At 39.5% G+C, this 21249-nt stretch overlaps 1 protein-coding gene across 8 annotated transcripts in view; it reads right to left on the minus strand.

Annotated features, from left to right (window-relative positions):
• Positions 1-21249, minus strand: part of cnksr2a (connector enhancer of kinase suppressor of Ras 2a) — a 676696-nt gene that overhangs the window by 43836 nt on the left and 611611 nt on the right. For all 8 annotated transcript variants that reach the window (XM_051926925.1, XM_028799452.2, XM_028799451.2 and 5 more), the window contains one exon: positions 5119-5312. In XM_051926925.1, coding sequence (XP_051782885.1) covers positions 5119-5312 — 194 coding nt within the window. The remainder of the gene's footprint in view (positions 1-5118; positions 5313-21249) is intronic.

The raw sequence follows: 21249 nt of genomic DNA on the forward strand, positions 1-21249 counted from the left end.
TTTTTAATGTTGGTATTTCAGAAATACTCCTATTTACATATATTTTATACTGTATTCTGTTGTAGAAGCTCCAAGCATTTGGAATATGCTGACACGAGCAACAGAGACTAATCTCTTCACTCTGGGGAGTGACTTTCCAGGTGTTCCTGGCGGAATACATGATTTGGTTTTGATTGGCTTACTTTCTAATACATAAATTCAGGAAACCATAGTGTTTACTTCTGGTGTCTTACTTAGAGACATAATTAATGTTCAACAGCGGAACCAAACTGGTTTTTTATTTGTTTTCTGTGTATTATTTGCTCAAAATGAGTAATAAATAGTTTTGACAATAGTATGTCACTTAAAATACACACTTTCAAAACAATCTGAAAGACATTTTTTGCATCTTAAATATGTTGGAAAATTAAGACATTCTCTAAATATGTAGGAAACTGAGAAATTAATTCATGTATTTATTTCTAGAAGGATTGACTACTGCAATGCGGTGTTCTCTGGCTGCTCAAACTGCTCAGTTAATTCAAAATATCACTGCAAGAATCACTGGAAGAACACCTCTTCCCCTGCACTTAATACAATGTTGCTATTCTTCTCCCACCATTCTTCCACGCTCTCAAATACAACAAAAACAACATTTATTTATATACAATGGAACCCTGGTTTGCGAGCATAATTCGTTCCGGAAACATGCTTGTATTTCAAAGCACTTGTATATCAAAGTGAATTTTCCCATAAGAAATAATGGAAACTCAGATAATTCATTTCACAACCCACAGATATGTATATAAAAATGATTAATACAAAACCTTCACTCTAATTAATGGAATCCCTGCTATCTGTTGGCTCACTGGAATCTTTTTCTTTTTTTGCAACTTTAACAAGTTGTTTTTGCCTGAAGAGTCACTACACTTGGACACAAAATAAAAAAATGCTTTACGCACTGTAAGGTCTCTATCCTCTTTTGGGATTCCACCTAACGGGACAACATGCGGAAGAGCGTCCCAAAGCAACTGCAGACTCCCAGCGCTGTAGCAGTTCGCCGTAAAAGTGAATTAGAAAAGATCGCGGACATGCTATAAATGCCTGCCGTCGATGGGTGATACAAGGAACATTATAAATACGCAGGGCACAGTATTACTTGGCCACTAATCTAGCCATGACCCTGCCTGACTGCTGTGTCTGTGTATAGGAGAGTGGCAGATCCTGCTACAATAAATAATTGTGCTGTTCCTGTTTCACACTGAATAAAGCTAGTTTTGCTAAAGTAATGAGACTCAGCCTCATGTTTTGGGGTGCAGGACAGGGACTCACACATTACAACACACACACGTGGTCACAATGCTATAGTCAACAGTATACGCTTGTTCGGATGTTGACTATATGAGTCAGGCACGCCAACTGAGACCGAGCATGGGAGACAATTACCCACAATCCCCACGTGACGCTCGGCGGAAAAAGCGTATACATACTACTCATATTGCAAGACTTCCGTCGTTTATCAAGTAAGAAATTAATTAAAAATTTTAGCTCGTCTTGCAAAACACTCATAGACCAAGTTACTCGCAATCCAAGGTTTCACTGTAGCACATTTTCATACAGGCAATGTACAGTAGCTCATAGTTTTTTGCAAGACAACCAAACGAACATTATATGAAATGCAAAACAAACAAGATTTAAATGACTGCACTTCATTTCAAACTCTCTCCTAAACCTAAGCTCTTCCTCTTTTAATCTCCACCACTTTATCCTTGGTGCTGATCGCTCGGGTTTTATTCTCCTGCTGATTTTGATCTCCCAATCCATCACCACTTCTTTATACTCACGCTTCCCTGTTTATGACCTTACAATACTTTATCTCTTTCTAATGAGATCTTCTACACATTAGAAAGGTAAAAAAAATAAATACATGATTTAAAAGAACAAGACGATCATGATATTTGTAATGACGTGTCTCCATGCTGTCAAGCCGCCTATCCCATTAAATCGAATATGAATTTCAACCAACAGTATTTAGTTTGCCTGTCAGATGCAATTTGACACCACTTTATGCTACTTCTGATTTATGAATTTAACGTAAACTTTACATGTGGGGCGGTTTTGTCCATTTTTAAGTTTAACACCACTTGAAGAGGGCCAGTACATGAACTGGGGAAAATCCTTTTATATTCTGATCATGTTTGGTCGTCCTTTGTTCTTGCGCTCTGTTACTGATAATGGCATATTAGATGGCTTCTGATTTTGTTTGTATTGTTATGATGGTGTTGCTGTTTTATGGTTGATGTCTCTAATGACTGCTGCCATTTGGTGTGGTTTGTTCATGGACACTATCATCTTGTAAATGGCCATTTCACTGATCGCCATGTCTTACTTTTGAGTTAAATACAACAAAAAATGCAACTTGAGGATTATTGTTTAGTTAAGGAACGATTCTTCACTCAGTTTTTAAGGACCTCTTTTTTCCTGACTACATTTATTTGGCATATATCATTTTAGTGTTTCGGTTTCAAAGGGCCCCATCCTCTGACAACTGCCTAATATTTGGCTAATCTATTGTCTTCTCTACTCCTATTGAAAGACCATCATCTCCTGAGTATTACTGATCTCTGAAATTCATCAAATAATTTTTTTCAGTGAATTTGTTGGGCTTACCGCTGACCTTGTTCACCAAATTGTTCCCTAAAATCCTGTCAGACATTCTTTAACCAGCACCTCATGATGCTTTGCAAGCCCAGGGTGACATTACAAAACTGTAGCAGCCAATCACATCTGTTGTGTCCTTATCGGCAAGCTGGCTGAGGCCTACACCTGCCCGACTTGCTTCTCCCACATCTCCACATGTCCATCAGAGAAAAAGTCAGTAGCAGCAGCAGCAGCAGCCATGGTAGTTGCAATCTGTCGGATGTGTGAAGAGACTTTTTCCAGCCTCAGTGATGCAGTGGTACGCAGAATGTGACAGCAGTGATAGTCACTGCCAGCGTCTGGAACACATGTTCAGTGGGGTACATTGATACATATGATTCTATGCACACTAATGACCCCATGGAGTTCTGGGTCTCAATCTTGGATGAAGCCACAACCTTGGTCGGTATGCGCTGGAAATGCTCTGTTGTCCAGCTTATAGTCTGAGTGGGCTTTCAGTGCTGTAAATGGGGTCGGTCTGTATTCTGTGGGCAGATAAACATCCATTAAAAACTCCTGGATCGGTAGAGACTTCCAGCCCCCAACTGCTGAGTCTGGGGACTAGGTGGGTCCCTGGTCTGTCCTTCTCTATTATTCTACCTCTGGTTTTCTGTAACTCTTATGTGCACTGGGCTTGCGGGGGGCAAGCCTTACTGGATTCATGCTTCCCGCTCCTGTTGTGACTGTCTGCAAGAAATGTTACAGCTCTGATATTTAATTCTATTAATTTCATCTCATGGAGATACTATGGCGCATACTGCCTCACAGTTCAAGTCACATTTTTGGCCTCAGTAATTGGTGCAGCATAGTTGGTAGATGTTTCCTTAGCCCCGATGAACACTTAAATGACTTTAATGTATTCTGCAGAGATTCAAACTCAAATCTTTCCATGATTTAGCTGAACTCGAAGAAAATTCAGTGGGGTTAACCATCACTACTCTTGATCTTTTTACCTTAATTATTAAAATAAGTCATTTAAGTCCTCTTGGTTTTTCTTTATCCGGCAAGAGTCCACAATAAAGTGGCGTATTTATTGGGAATCTGTTTGCTGATATGGCAATTTAAAATACTTTGCATACCTGCCTATACATTCAACACATGGCATGACTTTATGGTCATGTTCTCAAAATGTGAATTTACTGTCATTTTTCTGTAGTACTCGGGTGTTGTACCATGTTAGCCATTATGAATGCAGTGGGAAGTCAAGCAAAATGACACCTTTTATTGGCTAACTAAAAAGATTACAATATGCAAGCTTTCAAGGCAACTCAGGCCCCTTCTTGCATATTGTAATCTTTTTAGTTAGCCAATAAAAGGTGTCATTTTGCTTGACTTCTCACTATTGTCATTTTTCTGTAACACACTGAATGCAGAAATGTACAAGAAGGATTTATTATGAACTCACATACAGCTGCAAATTGCTCTAGAGAACACAGAAAAGCTCAAGACTAGAGTCAGGAACAGTAGAGTTGACATACTGAAAGGAAACTACATTAAAACAGGAAAGAGAAAAGACATAAAACAAACCGTGGCCAAAGCACAAAAGCACAGCCATATCTGGCCAAAGAAAAATTGCACAGCCAAAACCCGACCAAAGCATGTTAAGTGTATGCACAACAAAACATCTGTCCAAAGCACACCAGCACAGCTACAGAACGTTAAAACACGAAAGCACAGGCCAAGTGTCTATAGACAGCACAACTAGTCATTGCCACAGCTATGGGAAGCTGACACCAGTTAGTAGCTACAACTGTTTTCAAGTAAATGAAAAGGCCATTTAAAACAGCCATGATATTGTTACCAGCCAGATTCACCCATGAAAAGCAATTGTGGAAAGTGACTTATATGCCACAAAATGCAGCAGCAGAGAAAGGCTTTAAATCTTAAGTAAGCCGTGGGTGCAGAGGGCTGAACTGGCCAGCCTTTCCTCTGTGTTTCGTGGTGATACATGCAGTAAAGTCCTTGTAAAAGGCACAATCGCTCTGACATGGTAGTCTTTTGAAGCTATCCATGGTTGCTGTTACACAACTCATTCACTTGCTGACAGCATACAGAAACAACAAATAATAATATATAATGTACACGTACAGCTTCTATTATATACGTGTCAAGTCTCTGGAAGGGTGTTTTCTAGCCATAGTTCCCGTGATATGTTCTGCCTGCAGATTAAATGGTTATTTGTCTTGATGTTTGTTCCATAAGGAGTTGAATCTGTACCCAGTTTTAAGAAATCAAATGCAAAGTGAGACTTTCGTGCCGCTATGGCTCTTGCTAATGTTACGACTGCCAGTTATGGCAAGCATACAGTATTCATGTACATTGATTAATCTTTTCACTCTGACTGGTAAAATATCAAGCTCCCCAATGAGCTTCGAGAAAGGTGAGTAACTAGCTAGCGCAACACTTAATTGCTAAGCACATTTATGCCATCTTGCCTACCTTTAAAGTGCTTTTCAGAATTCGAAGTCGATGCAGCCTTTCATTGATCACAGGGTCATTGCACCTTTTGATAAAGGACTTCTTATATTCCGTTTTGGTGGAAAGTCGCTGCTCACCCATAGGCGACAAGCTTGCCCGCTCTAAGGCTCTGTACAGGTCTTGGAGGGAGTCAGTAGGCAGGTCTTCTTCATCACCTGAAAGACACCGAAACGCACAGTCACAGAGGCTGCCAGGTGAAACAATGAATTTGGAAATGTACTGTTTGTGTCAGGCACGTTCACAAATCTACAACATGGCCGCAAATATTATTTATTCTCTCTGATTAAAAAACCATGCAGCACAGCAGTTGGCATACAAGTGGATTCTGCTGTAATTAATGTCTGCAAGTAAATTATACTCGGGGCCTTGCAACTTTAGATTACGTTAAGAAATCTATTCTTGCCTGAAGAAGGGGCCTGAGTTGCCTCGAAAGCTTGCATATTGTAATCTTTTTAGTTAGCCAATAAAAGGTGTCATTTTGCTGAACTTTTCACCACAAAAATCATTTTAAAATGCACATTTCTATCTTTTCTAATGCTAATTTTGTACATTTTATGCATATATATTTTTATTTAAGTGTACTGCCTGAATTTTTTGCCAATGCAAGAAATTCTGCCAATTTTATATTATTTTTATATATAAGACTTCATTTTACTAAGGCTTTGTGAACAGAAATACAATTTTCCTCCATTAAAATTAAATATAAATAAAATGCAACATTCTTACTTACTAAGAGGGCCCACTCAATCCTTAAGGAAATTTGTTAGGAAAGCTCAATTTAGGTTGACCTATCTCAAATACAGTGTGATGTGCACATTTTCGAAAGTTTAAAATCTCCAATTGAAAAGCATTGGTGAATTGCAGATCTCAAAAAGGAGAAACATTCCATGCGACTTCGATTATGGATTACTTTGCTGTTTCAAATTAACCATGAGAGCAGTCACTTAAGATTAAAAATGAAAAAGAGACATGTATCTAGAAATAGATGTAAGAGGACAGGAATTATGTAAGTGTAGACCACAGAGTGGGCAAACAAGGTGAGTACTTAGCATTTATGTTACAATAGAAGCAAATGCACGGCACTTTATAATAATTCAATATTTCTCTGACACTATAATTCATATGCAAAACCCAAGACCTGCTCTTCATGATGGTACAAAGCAGCCAACAGTCTTACCTTGAGACTTCAACAGAGATTTGAACTCATCAGGAACGTCTTTCACAAATGTTATGTTCAAGAAATCTCAACTGCAATCAGTGACAGACCCACCGCAACCACCAATTAACAGCACATCAGTCGATGCCATTTTACATCACTTGACTTGGAATCTGCTGTCTACCAGAGCTATTGAACCAGCACAGCTAGGCTATGTTTTTAACTCCATGACATTGTACCGTACTGTTAAAAAGCTTGGATTTAATATGGTCTAATAACACAAGTAATTGTAGCTATTGTTGCCTTTTTTTTTAACGCGGCTCATTGTTACAGTACATTGATGACGTAAAAAACTTTCAAACCAGTTAACTAAGTCCCTGAGCACACTTGAATGTTACGCCATGCATACATACATTTCTAACTTGTATACTTAACATGAAACATAAAGAAATTCATATAATATTCACACTTGTGTTGTGAGATCTTTGCAAAAAATAATTGGTCCTAATTAAAATTATTGTCTGTCTGTATACCTGCATTGTTATCACTCTTTAATCTAATATTGTTCTTTATCAGTATGCTGCTGCTGGAGTATGTTAATTTCCCCTTGGGATTAATAAAGTATCTATCTATCTATCTACAGTAACAACATTATTTACTTATTTCATGTCCTCCATTGCATGAGCCGATTATTACAGAAAATATAGATAAAAACTCAATGAAAAGCTGCTCAATTTGGCTGTAAGATGCATAGAAGGTGCTGGTTAAATATAAGGTTTAATCAAAAAATGTGAGGGATGCCATAATTCAAACTTTTAGAACCACTAATGCTGAAAGATTGACAATTAAGATCCTTGTGATATACTTAAATAATTTTTCATTAATAAACACAACATATAGTATCTTACATGCTAAAATGCACATTTTTATTTCAGAATGTAATAAACGCCACTTTCCTTTTGGTATGAAGTTCTATAAATACGTTCAGTCAGTCAGAGCCTTCCCACCATTCCCTGGGACTCAGTGAGGCTTCAGTGTTGGCTAATTTATTTTTTTTTTGTTATTCATTGTAAATTGTCATTTAGTATAAGGTACTTATTATGTCTTAAATGTAAAAACACTTTTATCCTGACATGCATACGATAAGTACTTACAGGGTCTATTTTGTAGCAATTGTCTCTTTCCCTATTATACAGCATCAGAATTATTTATTGTCATTTATCTTTTGTCACTTGTCACTCATCACTTGCAGATTTTGTTGCATGTGCTGTATGCAAAAATCCATTCATCCATCCAGCCATTTTCCTAATCTACTTTATCTTGATGAGGGCTGTGTGGCAGCCGGAGCCTATTCCAAAAAGCAATGGGTGCAAGGCAGGAACAATCAATCCCTGGACAGGTCACCAGTCCATCATAAGGTGGACACCCAGACACACCTCCATGTATATATTTAAATCTTTTATTAAGCTGATTTAAACAGACGTGTGATGAGCGCTAGTATTTAAACGGACGCAGTCGGTACCCTCTTGTGTTGAATTCATGGATACCACTTCTCTTGTATTTCTTCCTCCTTCCCTGACACCCTGATTTGAGCTTTACTGCTAAACATGTCAGAGTCCAGACCTGTGCAGAACACTTTGCCTTCTTCACTGCTTCAACCCTATTACAAGTACACCTGGGAGCTTTCATTTGCATACACAGTAAGCCCCATAAGTCTGTGCGGTTACTTAGGAAAGGGCACAGCAACACTATTACTGACTAATATCGAGAAATAAAAAAATGTCTTTGTTTTTTTTCCTTTTTCTATAATGTCACGAGAAGTCAAGCAAAATGACACCTTTTATTGGCTAACTTAAAAGATTACAGTATGCATACTTTCGAGGCAACTCAGGCCCCTTGCCGCGAAAGCTTACATATTGCCATCTTTTTAGTTAGCCAATAAAAGGTGTCATTTTGCTTGACTTCTCATTGCATTCATAACGGCTAAGACGGTACAACACCCTAGTACTATAATGTCACCACATTCCAAACAAATCTGTCTAGGCATTTTTGAGATAATTGGTGTTTCTATGTGGAGGTGTACCTCTAAGTATTTACATATCAAAATGTCCTTTCTTAACAGAGTCCTACTGACATAGATGCACCATTTTAGCTTTTTAACTATAAAGGAAATAGAGTTTTTATTAATGAATGAGTGAACGAACTAGTCATCTTTTCATTTTATATACTGTACACTATATGGACAAAAGCATTGGGGCGCCTGACCATTACGCCAACAGGGACTTTAATGAAACTGTATTCAAATACATTGACTTTTATATGGAGTTGGTCAACTCTTTGCAGCTATAACAGCTTCCACTCTTCTTGGAAGGTGTTCCACAAGGATTTGGAGTGTTTCTGTGGGAATTTGTGCCAGTTCATTCTGTAGACCATTTATGAGGTCAGGCACTGATGATTTATGATGAGAAGGCCTGGCACTGTTTCAGTTCATCCCAGAGGTGTTTGAAGGGGTTGAGGTCAGGGCTTTGTGAGGGACAGTCAAGTTCTTCCAGACCAAACTCATCCAACAATGTCTTTATGGACCTTGCTTTGTGCACTAGGCTACAGTTATGCTGGAATAGAAAAGGGCCTTCCCCAAACTGTTTCCACAAAGTTGGAAGCATAGTGTTGTCCAAAATATTTTGGTATGCTGAAGTATTAAGATGACCCTTCACTGGAAGTAAAGGGCCAATCCCAAACCCTGGAAAACAGATACACACCATTATCCCTCCTCCACCAAACTTCACAGCTGGTAAAATGCAGTCAGACAGGTAAAGTTCTCCCAGCATCCACCAAACTCAGAGTCACCCATCTGACTGTCAAACAGAGAAGCGTCACTCTATAGAACACATTTCCACAGTCCACAGTGCTTTTACACCACTCCCTCCGATGCTTGGCATTGGACTTGATGATGTGAGGCTTTCAAGCAGCTGCTTGGTCATGGAAATCTATTCCAATAAGCTCCAACTGTGCAGGTAATGCAAGTGGAAAGTTTTGAATTTTTCAGCTATGGAATCAGCATAGAGCTGGTGACTTTTATGCACCATGCACCTTAGCAGCTATTAACCTCGTTGTGTGACTTTATGTGGTCTTCCATTTCATTGCTGAGTTGCTGTTGTTCTTAAATGCTTCCACTTTCCAATAATACCACTTACAGTTGACCGTGGAATATTCAACAGGTATGAAATTTCACAAACTGTCTTATTTGCAAAGGTTGCATTCTATACAGTTTCATGCTTGAAGTCACTGAGCTCTTCAAAACGACTCATTTTGTTTCACAAATGTTTGTAAATGTAGACTGCATGGCTAGGTGCTTTATTTTATACACCTTTGTCTGATTAGGTCTGATTGAAACACCTGAATTCAATAATTAAGAGGAGTGTCCCAATACTTTTGTCCATATAGTTTATGTATCGACACACATATATATTGACACATCAGTGGCTCAGTGGCATCCCGACTCAACTGAGGTATGTAGTACCATCCTGAAGTGAGAGAGGGTGCTGTTGCTAACCTTGTCACCTGTTTCTGACTCCACAGCTCAAGGAAAATGCCCACTGAGGGCAACTGACCCCAACTCTTTAGGGCCAATTCCTAAAAAGCTGGGCATCCCCTGAGGGAGGCGTCTGATTTTGAATCGAGCTAACCTTGAAGATGGAGCTCCATGAAGAGCAAGGACCCAGTCAGCCAAGCAACGGCATCATTAAAGAGAAGGCAACCAGCAGTATTCTCTGTTTTGTAGTGCCAACATGCTTTATTTCATTTTCCATTAAAATAAACTACCATTCAACCACTATATATAATATGTTATACTGTATAAATAGTAAGAATTTTATGTTAAGAATGATTTATGACCTAAACAGGGCCTCATGAGCTTTTTCCTAATCTTTTTCAGCATTTTTGTTTTCAGTATATCCTATTTAAAAGTCTATTTATCATTAAACTTGTTTAATTTACTTGATTTTATTTAAATTTATTTTATTTTATTTTTGAAATGAGTTACCTCTGTTCATTGCTTTAAAGAATATGCAGCATTTTGTGAAAAAACTTAATCTGATTGTGGACCTGGCTTCACATCCGTAACTTTGGGCAGTTTATCCCAATTTTCCTGGCAGATTCCCTCAAGCTCCATTAGATTGGCTGGGAGGCGTCTGTAAACTGCCATCTTCAGGTCTATCCACAGATATTCTATGGGTTTAAGTCTGGGCTTTGGCTGGGCTACTCAAAGACATTCAGAGACTTGTGCCAAAGCCACTCCAGGGTTGTCTTGGCTGTATGATTCAGGTTATGGTTGTGCTGACAAGTGAACCATCGCCCTAGTCTGAGGTTGCTTGCAGTCCGGAGCAGGTTTTCTTCAAGATCGTCTCTGGATTTGGCTGCATTAATCCTTCCCTCAATTGTTACTGGTCTCCCTGTCGTTGCCACAGAGATGTACCCCCTTGGCATCATGATGCCACCACAATGCTTCACCATAGTCTTCACCAGACAAATTTACCTGTTACTCAAGATTTGCTTTCCATCTGCCCACTTTACCATAAACATCTGATTAATGAAGTGCTCGTGAGATGGTCATCCCTCCAACAAGTTCTCCAAGCTCAGCAGAGGACTTCTGAAGCTCTTGTTAGATTGACCATTGGGTTCTCGTTCACCTCCCTGTCCAAGACCCTTCTTGCCTGGTTGCTCAGTTTGACCAGATGACTTGCTCTACAAAGAGTATTGGTGGCTTTGAACTTCTTCCATTTCATAATTATTGAGGCCAGTGTACTGGGAACACTCAAAGCTTCAGAACTGGTTTCACACCTTTGCCCTGATTTTTGGCTCACCACAGTTTGATCACAAAACACTACATAGAGTTGCTTGGACTTCACAGCTTGGTTTTTGTCCTGACATGCGGTGTGAATTGTGGGATCCTTACCTACACAGGTGTGTCACTTTCCAAACCATGTCCAGTCAATACAATTTGCCACAGGTGGACTCCAATTAAAGTTTATACACATCTCAGCAAGAATTAAAGCAAACAGAATGCACCTGACCACAATCTGGAGTGCCACAACAAAGGGTCTGAATACTTAGATGAATGAGAGATTCAGTTTTTGATTTTTAATAAATTTGCAAACCTTTATGAAAACATGCGTTCACTTTGTCATTTTGGGTTATTGAGCATAGACTGATTGGCAAAAAAACTATCCATTTTACTATCATATCTAAAACAAAATTACATGTGCAGAAAGTGAAGTGGTCTGAATACTTTCTGAAATCTGCTGTATAAATTATGGGTATTTGCTACCAGTCTTTCAAATTATTAAAATATTTTAATTTTTAAAACCAAATGGCTGTTAATACAAATTGATAAGATTAATAGTAATAACCTTTAAACAATGTGGATATTTGTGAAACATCTGCCAGACTCTAAGGCAACAATTAAAAATTTTCAGAAAACATTTCAAGATGTTGTTTTCAATTAAATTTTAAGTACTGAGAGTAAAAATAAATCAATGACACACTGAGGTAAATAAAAAATCAAAGACAGAGTGTATAGTGAATACTTCATGTCAGAAAAGACTCACAAGGTGATCTTCACTATTACAACTCATGATGCACTCGTTAATATTTTTCAGTGGAAAATATAATATTAGTGGCTTTTCAATTTGTTCTGATTAAATTCACTTAGATTCATAGCAGAGTGTAAGTACAAAGTGGAGATAAATGACTGAAACTGCCAAATATGCTACTGAATTGAACTTTAAATAAATAAAAACACACATACACACACACACACACACACACACTCTGAAGTCTGTCTGATCCTTAATTAAAAAGAGGAAGGCTTTTTAATTTACAAAGAAGGATGGTCAAAAAATAACTGCAACAAAAAATACACATAACCAGGGTCTGTTTATTATCTTATTTATATTTAGAGACTTGAAGACACAATCAATGATTTCATTTCTACCAATAAATATTTTGCTACTCTTATATCAGAACATTTGAAGAATCTGGATGAGAACAGGCCATTCAGCCCAACAAATCTCACCTGTCCTATCCATATAATTCTTCTATAAAACATCAAGTCAACTTTAAAATGTCCCTAATGTTCAACTGTCTACTACACTACTTGGTAGTGTATTCCAAGTTATCTGTGTAAAGAAAAACTTAATGTTTGTGCAAAATTTACCCTTAATAAGTTTCCAACTGTCCCTGTGTTCTTGATGAAGTCAATTTAAGATAACAGTTGTAATCCACTGTAATAATTCCCTTCATAATCCACTGTTGTGGAGAGGATAAGAGAAGCCAGTGACATTATTAAAACAGAAATTCATAATAATATGACATAGTCAAAATGGCAAAAATGATCAGTAGCCTATTGGTAAAAAGAAAAAACATGCGGCAGACATGGAAATAATCACGGACTAGGCCGAAACGTTATGTGACTCACTGATGAGAATTTCAGTTTAGTGCATGTGTGCTTAAATCTAGCCACAGACATTGAATGCTCACTGATGGGAAATGTGACACATGTTCTGAGGGGCTGGCATCCTTAATGGTTGTCAAACAGGTCTCTGATATCCTCTTTGTATGAGAAAACGTAATGACTTAATGCTTTATTTTTTTCTCCTTTTGTTTCCTCAACTAGTTAAGTCCAATAAAGGGTCATATCACAGTGGCAATGGCTGCAAACAGGAAGCAGCACTGGACAAACTACAAGCTCATCACAGACCACAGTCACTCATACACGACTATGTCCTACCACTGGGTTCTGGATAATGGACTATGAAGAGTGGCACAGGAGTTCCACAGGGAACTGTACTGGATACCTTTCTGTGTGCCCTGCACACTTCAGACTTCAATGCTGAATCACGTCATCTGCAGAAATATTTCAATGACAAAGCCATTGTTGGATGTATCCGAAGTGGGCAGGAGAATGAATAAGGGATGCTTGTGAAGGGTTTTGCTGAACTGTGCAAATTAAATCACATGCACCTGAACTTGAGTAAGACAAAGAGATAATCAGATATTTCAGGAGACCCAAGCCCACACTTGTGTGCGTATGTGTGTGTGTGCGTTCTATCTATCTATCTATCTATCTATCTATCTATCTATCTATCTATCTATCTATCTATCTATCTATCTATCTATCTATCTATCTATCTATCTATCTATCTATCTATCTATCTATCTATCTATCTATCTATCATCAGTAGTGATGAGGGAACTCCGCAGAGTTCACTTCGCTGTGATGTTTAACAACATCATAAAAATGGTAGGAAACTTCACTGAACTATGCAAAATGAAGTCAATGGGGACAGAGGAACTAAACTAATTTTGAGTGAGTATATAACTGCTCAAAAAAATTAAAGGAACACTTTGAAAACACATCAGATCTCAAAGGGAAAAAATCCTGCTGGATATCTATACTGATATGGACTGGGTAATGTGTTAGGAACGAAAGGATGGCACATCGATTGATGGAAATGAAAATTATCAACCTACAGAGGGCTGAATTCAAAGACACCCCGAAAATCAAAGTCAAAAAAATGATGAATGAAATGTCATTGCAGCAACTCCAAATCATACTCAGTACTTTGTGTGGCCCCCACGTGCTTGTATGTATGCCTAACAATGTCTGGGCATGCACCTAGTGAGATGACAGATGGTGTCCTTGGGGATCTCCTCCCAGATCTGGACCAGGGCATCACTGAGCTCCTGGACAGTCTAAGGTGCAACCTGGCAGCATCGGATGGACTGAAACATAATGTCCCAGAGGTGTTCTAATGGATTTAGGTCAGTTGAGCGTGGGGGCCAGTCAATGGTATCAATTCCTTCATCCTCCAGGAACTGCCTGCATACTCTCGCCACATGAAGCCAGGCATTGTCGTGCACCAGGAGGAACCCAGGACCTACTGTACCAGCATAGGGTCTGACAATGGGTCCAAGGATTTCACCCGAATACCTAATGGCAGTCAAGGTGCCGTTGTCTAGCCTGTAGAGGTCTGTGCATCCCTCCACGGATACGCCTCCCCAGAACATCACTAACCCACCACCAAACAGGTCATGCGATGTTACAGGCAACATAACATTCTCCACAGCTTCTCCAGACCCTTTCATGTCTGTCACATGTGCTCAGAGTAAACCTGCTCTCATCTGTGAAAGCACAGTGCGCCAATGGTGGACCTGCCAAATCTGGTATTCTATGGCAAATGCCAATCGAGCTCCACAGTGCCGGGCAGTGAACACAGGGCCCACTAGCAGGCCACCCTCATGAAGTCTGTTTCTGATTGTTTGGTCAGAGACATTCACACCAGCAGCCTGCTGGAGGTAATTTTGTAAGGCTCTGCAGTGCTCATCCTGTTCCTCCTTGCCCAATGGAGCAGATACTGGTCCTGCTGATGGGTTAAGGACTTTCTACGGCCCTACCCAGCTCTCCTAGAGTAACTGCCTGTCTCCTGGAATTTCCTCCATGCCCTTGAGACTGTGCTGGGAGACACAGCAAACCTTCTGGCAATGGCACGTATTGATGTGCCATCCTGGAGAAGTTGGACTACCTGGGCAACCTCTGTAGGGTCCAGGTATCGCCTCATGCTACCAGTAATGACACTGACCGTAGCCAAATGCAAAACTATTGAAAAAACAGTCAGAAAAGATAAGGAGGGAAAAATGTCAGTGGCCTCCACCTGTTAAACCATCCTGTTTTGGGGGTTCTCTCATTGTTGCCCCTCTAGTGCCCCTGTTGTTAATTTCATTAACACCAAAGCAGCTGAAACTGATTAACAACCCCCTCTGCTACGTAATTGACCAGATCAATATCCTAGAAGTTTCATTGACTTGATGCTATACTTTGATTAGAAATTATACTGTATATACATATTGTGATAGAGGTCCAGAGACCTTGCCCCACCGGGACACCTGGAGACAGGAAGGACCGGGAGAGGAGCTATATCTTCCATGGAACACAAGAGGGCGACCTCCCTGGATTGCATGGGGGCCACAGAGCTTGGAAGCTCAACCTTATGGGCGGATGCGGCCACCACCAGGGTGCGCCCAGACAGCTCCGGAACTGTGGTCCGCGGCATTTCCGCCACAACCAGAAGTGTTGCCGGTTGTTAATTGTGGAGTACCTGAAGTACTTCCGGGTGCGCTATAAAAGAGGCCGCCTCACTCCATTCCAGTCGGGTGGAAGAGGATGGATCTTGTGTGTGAGGAGTGGAGGTGGCAGAAGAGAGAGAGAAAAAGAGCATTATTGTGGCTAGTTTGTGCACTGTGTTGCTGTGCTGATAATAAAACGTGTGTGTAGTGGAACATTTGGAGTCCATGTCTGTCTGTATCCGGGTTCAAGGTTCACAATATATATTGTGGCAGACGGCTGGGAGTGGCACCCAGCCGGGACGCCCAGGAAGACAGGAAGAGGGCTCATGCCTCCTCCAGACCATGAGAGGGTGACCGCCCTGGTTCCTTTAGGGGCCACGGGTGCAGGGCCTGGAAGCCCAACCCTGTAGGGGCCCGTGGTCTCCGCCAGGGGGCGCCCCTATGCCTGAAGGACCCGGAACCCCAATACTTCCGCCACACCAGGAAGTGATGGGGGGAAGAAGATTGGGAGCACCCGGAGGGCTTCCGGGAATACAGCCGGCACTTCCGCCACACAGGGGAGTGTCTAGGGAATGTCGGGGATCACCTGGAGCCCATCCGGGCACTTATAAAAGGGGCCATCTCCCTGCAAAGAAGGACTGGAATCGGGTGAGGAGTGGACAAGGTTTGTGTGCAGGAGAGTGGAGGCGGCTGAAGAGCAGGCAGAGACTGAGAGAGGCCTGGACTTTGGGGGAGTTTGGTGTTTGAGGCACTGGGTTGTGCACTTTACTGGATTGTAATTATGCACAATAAACGTGTGGTGGACTTAAACATGGTGTCCGTCTGTCTGTGTCACAATATGTATTTATGTTTGTCCTCACAGATTTCCAATCTTGGGGCACACATTAGCCATGTAACAAAGCTGTGGAGTGAGGCTGGCTGCTACCACTGTTTGAAGTCATGGCTCAGGGTGTAGCAAAAACATCTTTTTTTGTTCCCAATCTCTGTGCAGATGCTTTGTACTTTTTTCTTCCATGCAGAAGATGAAAATGCCTTGTAAACAGTAAGAAATCTCTGATTTTATTATTATTAAATTTATTTAATAAATAAATGTATTTATTATTATTGATTTGATTATTATTATTATTATTATTATTATTGTGTTAATCATGAAAATTAGCCATGTGGCGCTAGTGTACCCCTCAAATGAAAACACTGCAAGTTTTTTTTGTTTTTTTTTAACGCATGCTGTGTGGAAAGCTTGAGCACTGATTTTGGCATCACGCATGTCTGAAGTATGTCAGCAATGAACTCACTTTACATATTCATGGCAGTGATACAGTATTACTGTAGCCTCTTAAGCATCATGGGGCATTGGGGAAAAAAATGTTTGCGTAAGCTGGCCACAGCAAATTTTCAGGAGAACATTCAGTGGACAAGGTCACTGGCGAACACAGCATTTTCACTTTGATGATGATGAACAGTAGCATCCATGCTATATTAGTAGTAACCCACAGTCCTGCCTCTTGCACTCTCTGAATTTCCCACTATATGGATGGCTAAGTGCACAGTATTATTTTTGTCACATCATGCAGAATTGAAGCTGGAGTGCCATTCTTTAAATTCAAGTGATATTTACACTTGCCACACAAATGAAAGTGGAAGCATGGCCAGAGATCAAAAGAGACTGAGCATATATGAGGGGTGGTGGGACACATTAGTTTCGCCTTTATGTTTTCTTTAAGAAACTCTCCCATCATAGTAAAAGAAGGCACTGTACTTGAAAGAATAAAAATTTGTTTTATTCAGCCAAGCACTTAAAAAGGGAACAAAACAAACAAGCTAACAGACTCTAAACACCAACACTAGGAAGGAGCCAAACTGAAGAGCTTAGAGTCGTGTCCTGAAAATCTCGCTTTTCTCAGCAGACCATACTTGATCAGGCCAAGTACCTGTCTATGCAGAAATGCTCCTAATAAACACAAGCAACATTGATCTTTTGTAAAAATGTATTAAAAATAACACCAAAATGAGTCATGTGCAAAAGCAAAACATCCATTAAAATGATGGAGTCTGGCTTTCTCAAAAACCATCACATTAGGTCACTGTGTTACCATTTGTTGTGATTCAAACCTCACAAAAAGCGCGAATCTACTAAAAACTGTCTACAAAATCACTAAAAGGGAGAAGGGAACAGCCAAGCCCCTGGCTCAAAATGACAATGTTTCATCAGTATTGCAGGAAGGTGACAGGCCACAAGAGCACAGAGTTATCATTGTAGTCAAAAGATGAAATGGATGAAAACTGTCATGAACTAAAGAGTACCTCAGCATAAAGTCCCAAAAATTGTAGTAAAAATCCCCCATAAGAGAAAGGGTTCATCAACCTTTGGCTTGTGTAATACAAGAGAAACAAGGAATCTTTATAAATAAAACAGCACAACAAGGTACAACAAGGAAACTCAGATCAGCACAAAAGGCACAGAAGGAGTTGCCTGAAATAGGCAGTCCAGTAGCGAACAAGTCCTTATTTTAAATCAAAAAGTACGGTAAAAAAAAAGAGCAAAAAGCCAAAAATCAGGACTCCACAAAGCACAGTAATCAAAATCACAAGAACTCCCCAACACCACTAAGCACATTCAATGAACCACAAAGGACTGCGGCAGTTCCTTAGCACAGATGGACAGGTGGCTCTGCCTCTTGGGATACCACCCACAAAACACAAGGAGCATAACAGAACAAGCATAGACACACAGAAATGAAATAATACACAACACTAATGAAATAATGCAACAATGCTAACACTATTAACATAAACAAACAAATCAAAAATGAACAAAAAGGACATAAAAAAAAGGAACTTGAACACGAGGCAGGGGAGAAATCCTGACTGACACAAAACAAAAACCAGAATAACTTTAAAGACTGGCATCCAAAACAAAACATGAGGCAAAAACTGTAGTTGAAAAAACAAAAAGCAAACGTCATCCCCAAGAATTCTAATCAAGCTTTTAGAAACAAAGTTTTATAGATTATACTGTAATCTCGGATCGCAAGCTTTTATACCATCACGTTAGTTATGAGACATTGTGTAGCTTCTGAAGCCATTGCCCTGACAATGGATGCCAGTGTCACAGTGACCGCGCTGCAAAATGGTGCCGCCCATCAGAAAACAAGATGGCGTCGCTGTAAACAATAAACAACAACAGCACATTTTCATATACAGGAATTAGCTCAAAGTGCTTTACAAGATGTTAAAGAGAAAGTTTAAAAAAAAAAAACAAGTTAAATTAGGTAAGAAAAATGAAGAATAAATAACAGACAAAAAAAGTAAATAATAACGCTTGCATAGGATATACAGTATATAAAACTAACAGAATAATAGAGTCCTTATACATAGAATTGATTTTTATGTCTCTAAAGATGAGTTTGATAATAAAGTCAAATGGCCAGGTAGAACAGAAAAAAAAAAAGTTACACTGGAGAGAAAAAAAAATCTGTAGGGCGTTTCAGGCCAAAAGACCACCAAGACCCCACTGGGCATTCTACCTAACATAAATATTCCTTATTGTTTTTAGTCTTCATCTTAGGGGATTTGACACTGTTTATCTCATAGAAAGTTGGGGTGTCTACATTCGTTCGAAAATCACAGGGCGCTAGTTCATCAAGAAATGCAACGTAAATCATTTTGATTTTGTTAAGCACACTTTAAAGAAGGAATTACATGCTGAAACTGAATTTTCATGTTAAAAAATGATAACAGAAAAATTTACTTATGGTGAAATAAAATTGTAAAGTGTACTGGATCGTATTAGACAAAGGCTTGATTAATGAAATTAAATTATTATTAACAAATTGAATAAAGAACTAAACATAAAGAAGAAAAAAATACAAAAGAACAAAAAAAAAAGAAACCAAACCAAATACCTAAACCAAAAGATGGGAGCCAAAAGTCTAAGCCAAAATATCAAGCTGAGAATGATCAAATGATGGAAAATATAGAGAACTGAGAGTCACAAAGGAGGCCCAAAAACAAAAGCAAGGAGAATCTTAGCTAAAGTTACAGAAACAGCCGAGACAATCTGGTGGCATACACAGTGTAGGGCTCTTCAGGTTCTACTTGAGGACTCTAATCATTCATTAGTGAGTAAATACTCCTTTTGCTGATATTTCACTATGGTCCACCTTTTGGTACGTGTTGCCCTCCTAGGATTAGCTGCTAACAGGAGGATAAAAAAGGAATGTGAGCCTCCATCTAAAAAATAACTAAGCATAAAATTTTCCATCCAATCAGCTTTCTAACCTGCCTATATGTGGGCAGGATTGCGGGACAGCTGGGGCCTATCCCAGTAATCACTGGTGCAAGGCAGGAACAACACCTGAACAAGGCTCCAGTCTATGACAGGAGGAACAGACAAACCGCCCACATTAGCAACACCAATGCACCTAACGTGCATGTGTTTCGACTGTGGGAGGAAACTCACATGGACACAGGGAGGAGGATATGAAAACTCCTTGTAGGGAGTCGGCAGCACTACCACTGTCCCACCCTGAATAAAAATGTATTAACTTTAATTATCATAAAATGACAGGTGTACCCAAACAAAGCAAAACTAATAATCTACAATAAGAGAATCACTTAAATATTTAAGAATCTATTTATAAAAATTTTCCAGAATAATAAAAAAAATGTTGTTAATAAGTCTGGAAAACAACCTTTGAGAGAATGAATGGTTTGGAGTTTGACTGAAACAAATTGAACTAGTTCCAAAAAAAGTTAACCACCTAAAATCAGAAATGTAAACTAAGTTAGCAAAAGATGACAAGTAAATACAGAAAAGAGGTGCCAAAGACAAAGAGGGGAATACAATGCCCCAGCACTTAAACTGCAGCTACAGGGCTTCCGAAAATTTAGAGGCCTCAGATGCCTGCTGTAAAGGCAATAAAAGTAGAACTAGGGGACTGACCCCCCCTGGGCTTCAAATCTAAAAGACAAGATTAAAAAATAATGAATCATTAAGAAAAGAAAACAATCAGCAAAGACAATTCATATATAAAAGATAATAACAAATATATTATTAAATGAAAAAACAAGAATATAATAATAAAAGTAACATAAGAAAAGAATGCAAACATTCTGTGTCTGACTTTTCTTGTTCCCATTCTGTGTTTTGTGTGTGGCCATCTGCTCTTGCTTGCTATTGACATCCTTGTGGACAAACTACTAAAATGGTGGTGTTTAGTTTAATCATGTCGCGCCTCTTTCTTTGTCGGCTTGTCTCAGACTCAACATCGACCAAGGTGTGTGCTCTTTTGCCATTCTTTACAGCCCACTATGCTCTACTACAGCTCAATAGCATAGGTTCTGCTGTGGGCTGTTATGAACTCGATAGTTCCTAAACATGAAAGTCCCAAACCATGATTTAAACCTGCCCACTAAAGGAGCAAATACCAGCAAAAATCTGACTAGTTACGCAAAGGACAACATATTATCTTTACAAAAAAAGATTTACTGTTCAAAAATAAACTCCGACGAACACAAAGGCACAGATGGCAATGCCTTCAAAAAGACAATTCCAAAAGCAAGAACAGTCCCAATATGAAATCCAAAGAGTAGTTGAAAAACAGAGCAGAGGTAAAAAAAAAAATCAAAATAACAGAAAAAGCACAAACATACCATACCATAACCACATTCAGAATGAACCGCAAAGGACTGTGGGCTGTCTCTGCCTTTATAGGGCAGTCCCTAAACAGTTAAAGGCCGGTGGCCCCCGCCACTTAGGGGACCACCCACAAAACATAAAGGAAGATAGACAGATACATAGAAAATAAATA

This window comes from Erpetoichthys calabaricus, chromosome 4 (assembly GCF_900747795.2).
Source record: "Erpetoichthys calabaricus chromosome 4, fErpCal1.3, whole genome shotgun sequence".
In the NCBI taxonomy this organism is placed as follows: domain Eukaryota; kingdom Metazoa; phylum Chordata; class Cladistia; order Polypteriformes; family Polypteridae; genus Erpetoichthys; species Erpetoichthys calabaricus.